General features: G+C 31.1%; 2 protein-coding genes across 4 annotated transcripts; one reads left to right on the top strand and one right to left on the bottom strand.

Moving 5' to 3' along the window:
* Positions 1–1108: 1108 nt before the first annotated feature.
* On the bottom strand, positions 1109–5649 carry LOC126756832 (phospholipid scramblase 2). 3 transcript variants are annotated; one of them, XR_007666646.1, is made up of 7 exons: positions 5376–5649; positions 3853–3891; positions 3637–3789; positions 3112–3503; positions 2908–3051; positions 2565–2844; positions 1109–2220 (listed from the first exon to the last, which is right to left on the bottom strand). XR_007666646.1 is itself a non-coding variant. In XM_050470242.1 (6 exons), exons 1-6 carry the CDS (start codon positions 5455–5457, stop codon positions 2815–2817), a joined length of 840 nt encoding a protein of 279 aa, XP_050326199.1. In that variant the 5' UTR covers positions 5458–5649; the 3' UTR covers positions 1109–2814. The 3 variants fall into 3 exon arrangements, 2 of the variants coding, with proteins under 2 accessions (XP_050326199.1, XP_050326200.1); XM_050470242.1 differs by having other exon boundaries at positions 1109–2844; XM_050470243.1 differs by having other exon boundaries at positions 1109–2844; positions 3637–3786.
* Positions 5650–6817: 1168 nt separating this feature from the next.
* Positions 6818–8305, top strand: LOC126756834 (uncharacterized). The gene is made up of 4 exons (XM_050470245.1): positions 6818–7030; positions 7103–7431; positions 7501–7551; positions 7706–8305. Exons 1-4 carry the CDS (start codon positions 7008–7010, stop codon positions 8110–8112), a joined length of 810 nt encoding a protein of 269 aa, XP_050326202.1. The 5' UTR covers positions 6818–7007; the 3' UTR covers positions 8113–8305.
* Positions 8306–9305: the final 1000 nt, after the last annotated feature.

Below are 9305 nucleotides of genomic sequence, written 5' to 3'. Positions count from 1 at the left end.
GAAAACTGCATGCATACAACTTTAACACATACAAATGTAATGTATGCGGTAGTTATTATGTAAAAAATATATTTTTTTTTCAAATGAAATATTTTTTAAATAAATTTCGAAATTTTTGTTAAGAAAGCAATTTCAAAAAAAATATTTTGAAAAAATATTTTTATTAAAAAAAAATTATTTTGAAAAAAAAAAATAGAAATAAAAATATTTAAAAAAAAAATATATTAAAATATTTTTAATAAAAATATTGTTTTAAAAAATATTTAACAAAAATTGTTAAATGAGTTTTAGCTTGTGTTAGTACAGCAGAAAAAAATTTGTTGAAGGAAAATAGTTTTACAAAATATTTTTTTTAACAAAAATATTTTTCCAAAATAATTTTTTTTTAATTTTTTAACAAAAATCGTTAAATGAGTTCTAGCCTGTGTTAATACAGCTGAAATATTAATTAAAAAATTAAAAATTAATTTAAAAAATTAAATTTAGTAATTGTAATTAACATTATAAGCTTTAATAATTATAATTTAAGTGTTTTATTAATAGTGCAAAATTATAGTCCAACTCTCTTTTTTAAGGTAATTATAAAAAATTAATTAATGTTTTTTTATTGTAATTAGTAATAAATGCGCTATGCTTACACATTAAATAGTCGATTTTAAATTAGTTTAATTGATTTTTACGCTCATATTAACATAATTAGATTTTTTACGCTACGCAAACAAAAGCTAAATAATTAAATTAATAATTATGTAATTAAGTTTTTAAACTGTATGTCTATAACTGTGAATGAAAACAACATGTGTCGTGTACAAAATAAATAAAATATATAAAAAATAAAATACAAATACAAATAAAAACAAAAAATAATGCATTACAGCAAAGAACATTTTATTTAATTTCTTTTATTGTAAATTTGTATGTTGATGAATTACATGTAATTTTGTGTAAAAAAATGTATATTTAACATCATGTCTGATTGTTTATAATGTAAAATAACGAGTGGCAAGACAATGCCGCACAAAAAATATTATAATAAATATTGCAAGCATACAAATTGCAAAAAAAAAACTAAAAATATAAGAAATAATTGATAAATCAAAACAAGTGATTATTATATAATTGTAAAAAATAAAGTAATTATTATTTAAATACAATGGTTAAATGTATGTATGTATAAATATCGGTACATATGTTTAATTATACAAATAAATATAAATTTAAAGTAAAAACCATGGCCGATGGAAATGAAATAAAACAAAACCAGCAAAAATGTCAAATATAAAGACTTTCCTTTACAATAGTATATATATTATATTGGGACTATAACTGTATTCGTGCGGTTTGTTTAAGCGATGGCGGAACTTGATTATTCTTCCATTGTTCTATTACGTCGTTCAAAAAATAATTTAATGGTAACAGCTGTTCTTTTTGAATTTTTTCGATTTTTTCCTTTGCGTCGACGACATAAAACAATGCGATGACCAGACTTCAGACATGCACTGACTGCCATTCACAGTGGATCCGTTAACACGTTCACCGACTCCCTCTCAATGAATAGAGTATTTGGAGTCAAACCACCACCCATTGCAGACGAAGAGCTCGAGTCGCCGCAAGAATCGAGGGACCCTTACGCAGCTTCGTTCTGGATACTGTAACAAGGGGACTCAACAAACTCATATTTATCTCGAAGAGGCTCTGACATATCAAACAAATGTCACGGTGCAATGAGTCCCTGCATAACACTAGTCACCTCTTTGCATGCCCTGCTAACCCTAAACATCTGACACCCTTCTCCCTGGTCCAACCCCATTGAAACAGCACGTTTTCTAGGTCTCCCGTTGGATTACGTCGATGACAACTTATCTAATACTTGGTATCTTCAGACTATTGCTTATTCCGGTCTTTATTACATTTTCTTGGATGGGAGAATGTTCACCTCAAATCAGGACACCAAAAATCATTTGGGCCAGTTTTTTGCCTGCAAGGATGTACTTAGTGAACGACCCAAAAATATTCTGAACATGCATTGGAAAGCTACTGTCCTGTCTTTTTCATTACACATACATACAAGTATATCATTAATTTGAAGCGTAAACAACAATATTTTTTGCACTCAAATAAGTCGAACTTTATGCTTGAAAAAGAGTTTACTTTGATGGTGCCAAAAATGGATTGCAAGATGAAAAAGTAGTGATTTTGGTTTGAAAGACGAAGAACGTCCTAGATAGACGAAAAAGAAGATGACGAAGATGAGTTCTGGAAGCATTACTCGCTGAAGATTGTGGTCAGACACAAGAAGAGCTCGCAGAATTTTTGGGAGTAACACGCTAACAATAACCACTTTACTAATTGGAACGAGCGGTTGCCGAAAAACTGGAATTTGCGATTAGACACGAGGCAATCATTTTTGATATTGCCACCGCTCGGCATTATGTTGCAAAAGCGCTTAAAAACTATTTATAAAACAGCGACTGGGAAGTTTTTCCCCTTCTGCCTTATAGACAAGATCTTTCCCCTCCCGACTACCATATGTTCCGGTCAATTCAAAACGCCCTCACTGGTACACGGGTAACATCAGCACAAGGTATCAAACATGCAGTCCTTTTGCCATGGAATCCACGATTTGCCAGAAAGATGGGAAAATGTTTTAGCTTCAAATGACTAATACTGTGAATAATGCTACTGTACATATATTTTTTAAATAAACATTAAAATTTTGAAGAAAGAAAAACGCATGAATACAGATATAGTCCCAATATAAAATGTATATTTTACAGAAAGTGCTGCCAGACTGTTGTTTCGCAATTTCTCGGCTCAGAGTCGAGTTTGGAAATACATGTACTCCTGCAAGTAGAAAAAACAATTAATTTAATAAAAAAAAAATACTTTCAAAATTCAAACACGCACCATTAAAAACGCCGCACCCAAAATCAATGCGCGCTCCTTGGCCGATAACTTTGTATCACTATAATATATATTTGTGGTGTACTGTGATTTTCCCGCGACCCACTTGTGATCGATGGAAGCGCGCAGATCGCCGCCGGAATGTATCTGTGTGTGTAAATACGTATTTTGTCTATATAAACAACAAATCAAAAGCAAAAAACCTACCTTGAAGAACGATTCTTTTGGCAAACAGAAGCAGCAGAAGCCCGAATTTTCGGGGCCTTCAATGCAAAATATTGGCTCACCGGTAACACCGTCTTGTATGAAATATTCAGGTCGCAGAAATGTGGGCGAGTGTACTACGCGCCCCATTAAATTACCCGGCGGTGTCCATACCTCCAGATTTTTGGGATGACAGCACATGGCACCGAGCGCAAATTGCTTGCGAAACAGCAATGCCTCCTGATGTGTTTTATCCAGCAAATGCATTTGGAAGGGACGTGCGGTGCCACACAACAGTCGATGATTAGAGGTTGAACTCTCCGAAGCGGCGTAGATGGCATCGCCGAGTGGTGAGCGCACGACATAGCGGTTCTCAGAAGAGACCGACGTTAAAGCTATAGAAAGGATATGCAAATGTTTTATTAAATTTCCTCAGAGTACACTCAATACTCGCTAAATCGAGCACTTAAGCAAACATTTTAACTCATTTTAATTTAACTAGGTTTAACTGTAGTCCTTTATGCTTACCCTCATTCAATTCAAATGTTTGTTCAATATGCACCGATGGCAACTCTGTGAGAAAATCATAACCGGTCATGGGTATGTTAAAACTGCGGTGTGCCGGTAAACTGTTGCCTACCGTTGAAACTGGTAGTGGTAACGGTATACGTTCCGGTGCTGCTGGAAGAAAATATTGCCAAAAATTAAAAGATTTGTTATGAAGTCATATGCTATGGAGCTTACTTGTCGGTTGTGAGGTAATGCTGATTGGTCCATCATAAACTGGAAGTGGGAATATATGTAAGATTTCATAAGGTAGGAATACTAAAGACTAATCTCTCTGATCTTTACAATTCTACGCGAAAGTGATTGACGCTCCTCCTACCTAACCTAAAGCAGTTCTTCCGTCCTATATTCTTATACAAATCGCTTGATACTATCAGTCTGGACTTGCGTGCTTCGCTAAAAATACCATAGAAATAAAATTCCTCAAAAAAAAATAGCAACTGATCCTTTACTTTCGCCGTGCCCACGGCGAATATCGCATTGGATGGAACGATGAGCTGTGAAAGATATACGACGACATTGACAATATTCAGCGAATTAAAAGACAGCGGCTACGCTGGCTAGGTCATGTCGTCCGAATGGACGAAAACACTCCAGCTCTGAAAGTAGGATAGGATAAGCAAAGGAAGAGGAAGACCTCCACTCCGTTGGAAGGACCAGGTGGAGAAGGACCTTATTTCGCTTGGAATCTCCAATTGGCGCCACCTTGCGAAAAAAAGAAACGACTGGAGCGCTGTTGTTAACTTGGCTATAACCGCGTAGGCAGTTTCTACGTCAGTAAAGAAGTAAAGAAGATCCTTTACTTTGGATTTCCACAATAAGCTACAAACACAAAATCTGAGTTTGGAAGTGAAAAAGTCGTTTCTGAGATATCTCCATGAAGAATGGTTATTTTTTCGAATTTCCAACTATCTTAATAATGCGAATATTTCAGTAACCCACTAGTCTAGGCAAGATTTCAATCACTTAATGATTTTTGAGTATTAGTAGTGTCATATGTGGCATAAAATACGACAACGATAAGCTTTAGGACCCTATCTGACTTCGTGGTTTCGTGGTCTTTTCAAATGATATTTTGAAATGGCACTGAATTTGATTGCCTTTTGTGTTCAAATTGCGAAAATATTGCGCATTTGAGTAGTTCGAAATTTTGAAACGCAATAACAGTTAAAGTAACGGTAGTTTCCAAGCGGTTTTTTTACAAAAGTCAGACAATTTTTACATCAATATTGATAATGTCAATAAAAATTATCATACATATAGCGCAAACTGTCATAAATATAGTGCAAAATATCAAAATTTTATAATAAAAAGGTATTGCACCTGCAATTTTATTGCTTGCACTTCAATAACTATGGACTGCAATAATTGTAAAAAGCTTTGTATATTTCTTTGCGTTGTTTATAAATTATTGATTATAATCCATGGGGCATACACAGATATCGATACGCCCAACAGACAGCAGAGATAAGATAAGTCCAAGCGGGCGGAAAACAAAAGCACGTTAATACCCAAGAGGTTAGGCGTTAGTTGTGTCAAAGGAATTTTCTTGTGTCGATGGAAAATCACTAAATTTTAAAGCACTAAAATAATAAAATTGCCATAAATATAAGGCAATAATTACTAACTATAAATTAGTTGAAAACTGCGCTGAATCACACTCCATTTAAAAATTTAAAAATTTTCAATATTTTTTATACCTCTCGGTTCGGCGTTATTTTGTTGCGCGACACGAATTTCGCTGTCGTACTGCAAATTTCGCACGGCATCGTTTTGTAACATTTTTAACGGTTATTATTTTGGACACAATTTTATTTTTTTTTTTCAATATTTTAATTTCAATTTGTATTTAAATAACCAAAAATACTTTTGCTTCGAAATTATTTGCAGTAAACGCAATTTTTCCTTTTTTTCCGCCCTACAACTAACAGCACTTATTCTTTCAACGATCTAACCACGAACTGAATTTAACCGATAACTTCAATCTATTTTGCACATTGATTACTTTTGAACCACAATCGCCTTGTTGTTGTTGTTTTTATTATTATCAGTTGTCGGTGTACGAATTTAGTAACTAACACTTCCACACAGGTAATTTCTCTTCGGTAGGTATGTAACTTTTAATCGGCAACAATAAAATATACACGTACACATACACATATGTACATATGCATTTATTTATTATAGTTTATGCTAAATATGTTATTTCATAACGCGATGAAAACTATAATTTCAAATTTTGCCATTCTTTCACTTCTTTCGAACCACTGTTAGTTCACGCGTACGTACGCACGTATGTATGTATGTATGTACATATTTATGTCGCACATAATGTCTATTTAACTTATCACTTGATTAAAATTACACACTACTTAAGTTTAAGAGAATAAACATGGTGAGAAATCTATATATTACAATATACATACATATGTACATACATATGTATATAAATTTTTTTTTTATGGCTGACCAGTAATGGCGAAATTAAAATTAAAAATATTGAAAAAATTTAAATTAAAAATTTAATTAAACTATAATACTTAATTTTTAAAACTTTTATTCAAATTTTTCAATTAATTAATTTTTTTTCATTAATTTTAAATTTTTTTTTATTAACTTTAAAATTGGAATTAAAAATTTATTTTTAATTAAAAAAATTTAATTAATTTAACGTTTAATTTTTTTATTTTTTTTTTTTTGTTTAGACTAGAATTTAATTAATTTTATTAAAAAAAATTAAAATTTTAATTAATTATTAACTTAATTAATTAAAAAATTTTAAATTTTAATTGTTAATAAACTTAATTAAATTTTTAATTAATTAATTTAAGAAAATTAATTAAATTTTTAATTAATTATTTTTAAAATTAATTTCTCAATTAAAATTAATTTTTTTAAATTAAAAAATTTAAAATTTAAAATTAATTTAAACAATTAATTTTTCTGTTTGCTTTAATAATTTATTAATTGATTAAAATCGCTGCATAATTAAGTACAAGACATAATTAATTAAGAAAGTTTCATGCAACACTGCATTTAATTAATCCCCATCAAGTCAACTATCGGTTAAAATAAACGTTAATTACCAGAGAGCCCTTCCAGAGATCGAAATTACAGTTACGAGTTACGAATTTACTTAGAGCCGAGTTGACAAGATTAGCCGAAATACCCGTGTAAATGTGAAATTCATCGCTTTCTTACTCAAGCTAAGTTTTTGTCTGTATAAAAATCCTTTAATTGCATTGTAGTTTCGGGTAATCTCGATTCAAAAAGTGCAGATCACTAAAATTTAAACCAAAGCCAATATCTTGCAGAACTAAACAAAACAAGAGATGGAAGATATAGCAAATGAACCGTAAACGTTTTCTAATTTTCTATTTAGACATAAGCAATTAATTAAGAAACCTTTTCGATTCCTCAATAATAGTGAAAGGCGAAGAAACAAATGGAAAACGGAGACCATCAAATGCATTCTGGAAATATGGAAGGAATATTTATACAAAATGGTACTCGAGGGAAAGTCCGCCCAGATATTTGAACAGATGTCTACCGAAATGGAAAATTTTGGTTACAATTTTAGTTCAAGAGAGATCAGCGCAAAGCTAAGCCAATTAACAAATACATACAGGATTGAAAGAAGGAAAATTAAAAATGGCCCATTTGTTAAGAGTGATTGGCCATTTTACAAAGCTTTAGATTTCTTGGTTGGCAATAGCAGAGTGTATCAATGGGATGACTTGATGGAAGATATTGAAGGTAACAAAATGTTTTTTTTTTTTTAATTAAAGAATGACTTATTGCTAAAATATGATATTTGATCTTTAGATCAAGAGGATGAAGAATCGTCTGAAAGTGATGGTGCTGCACAAATGGAAGGTAAATACATACATATGTGCTCAAATATAAAGTGAGAAGAAGGCGATGTCATACTCGTCTCAGTTTAATTATTTATTTTTTTTTTTTGTAAATTTAAATTTCTTTAGTTTTAAAAATAAATATTTTATTTTCGCTTCTCATATTTGATATATAGATGGTGTCATCGATCTTGAAAGTGAAGAAGGTTCTGTAAAAGTGTCCACATCTAATAAGATTTTTAAGAATCCTTCCTTAGAAATGCAAGTTTCTTCGGAAGAGAGTGAAAACGAAACTTCACCAAAACAAATTCCATTTGTACCCAATCTACAAGCTGGTATGTCTGCACTGCAGAAATCAGTAAACAATCTACAAAATGACAAAGCTAGGATACAAAATTTGACTGCGGCAAAATTGGAACTCATTGAATTGCAAAAGGCCAGTATTAAAAAAGAAATGGAATATCGAAGGGCCGAATTCCAGCAAAGAACCGAAGAGTTTCAGCTTCGCATGAAGCAGATGAAGGAAGAACATGAATGGCGCATGACTGATATACGCTCTAAGATGGAAAAGGAATATTTATAGACTTAGCCTAGAAATTAATTAAATTTAAAGTAAATTTTTTAAAACTTTTTGTGATTTGTTAGTTTGTTATCATATGTTATCGGAATTATATAAGCATCAAGGTTGCAATATTTTTATATTCAAACAATTTTTAATGAAAATTGGATTTCAATTTTTAATATTGATTAAAAAAAAATATGTAATTCCCAAATAATTCAGTTTTTAATTATTTATATGCTTGGGGTTAGTTTTTCTTCAAACATTTTAATCCGATTTTCAAAAATTTATGTTTCACTCTGAATATTTGGAATTAAAATATGTATTTAATTAAAATTTTCGGGATTAAAAACTGAAATTTTAATACAATTATATTTTTTACGCATTTTTTGCAACCCTGATGAAAATACATCTGTTTAAGAAGTATAAATATTTTTTGATTTAGGAAATTTTTGTAAAACAAAATAACTGCAATAAGTCTTTGAATTATAAGTTTTATGTTCTAAACATCTTTTTTTATCTATTATTTCTATTTTTAACTCGTTTGTTACCAGGGATATGTAAAACCGTTAGAAAATATCTATTAAACTGATGCAAGTGCTTTACAACTTACTTGATTCTCTGGAATATCGACAAAATCGTGCAGCTTGAAAATTATTACATGTGCTTGACATACCCCTAATTTAGTAAATTCGCGCAAAAATTGCGCTGCAGTGGCAACCACTTCGTTTAGCCAATTTGACAATTCCTATGTCATAACAAAAACACAACTACGCGAAAAATTACAATTTTTGTGAAAATTATTGCAAAAGCGGAGTAGGAAAAACAATAGCATTTTCCGGCGCAGACTCAATGGATATTTTGAAAATATAAACACGCTTCGGGAGAGATCACAAAACGGCATAATTAAATAGTAGCGCGAAAGTGAAAACGAATCGCAGCAGTAGGAAGGAGACACAAAAAATATATTTTGTAATTTTAAGGTAAATACTTTTAAAAGCAACATATATAAAAAAGTTAATGTATTTTGAAACAATAAGCTGCAATAATTTGTGTTCAAAGCTTGTAAGTGAGGCCACATTTTGTATAAAGGCTGAAATGTTACTTTCGCACGCATTGCAATGCACTAACCATGGGGTGGTAAGAAGGCAATGGGCCCGAGTACATATTTATGTATGCACACAGAATTTTGCCACCAACTCATTGATGTATATATA

The sequence above is a fragment of the Bactrocera neohumeralis genome, chromosome 4 (genome assembly GCF_024586455.1).
Source record: "Bactrocera neohumeralis isolate Rockhampton chromosome 4, APGP_CSIRO_Bneo_wtdbg2-racon-allhic-juicebox.fasta_v2, whole genome shotgun sequence".
NCBI classification, from domain to species: domain Eukaryota; kingdom Metazoa; phylum Arthropoda; class Insecta; order Diptera; family Tephritidae; genus Bactrocera; species Bactrocera neohumeralis.
This window is presented reverse-complemented; position numbering and strand designations above follow the sequence as displayed.

Excerpts from the sequence above, each read along its gene's own strand:
- LOC126756832 (XM_050470242.1), bottom strand. The coding sequence starts at position 5,457 with ATGTTACAAAACGATGCCGTGCGAAATTTGCAGTACGACAGCGAAATT. Across the intron at positions 3,790-3,852 it reads CATTACCTCACAACCGACAA|CAGCACCGGAACGTATACCG; the intron begins GTAAGCTCCATA and ends ATTTTCTTCCAG. Across the intron at positions 3,052-3,111 it reads CAAAAGAATCGTTCTTCAAG|ATACATTCCGGCGGCGATCT; the intron begins GTAGGTTTTTTG and ends TTACACACACAG.
- LOC126756834 (XM_050470245.1), top strand. The coding sequence starts at position 7,008 with ATGGAAGATATAGCAAATGAACC. Across the intron at positions 7,031-7,102 it reads GAAGATATAGCAAATGAACC|TGAAAGGCGAAGAAACAAAT; the intron begins GTAAACGTTTTC and ends CCTCAATAATAG. Across the intron at positions 7,552-7,705 it reads TGGTGCTGCACAAATGGAAG|ATGGTGTCATCGATCTTGAA; the intron begins GTAAATACATAC and ends TTTGATATATAG.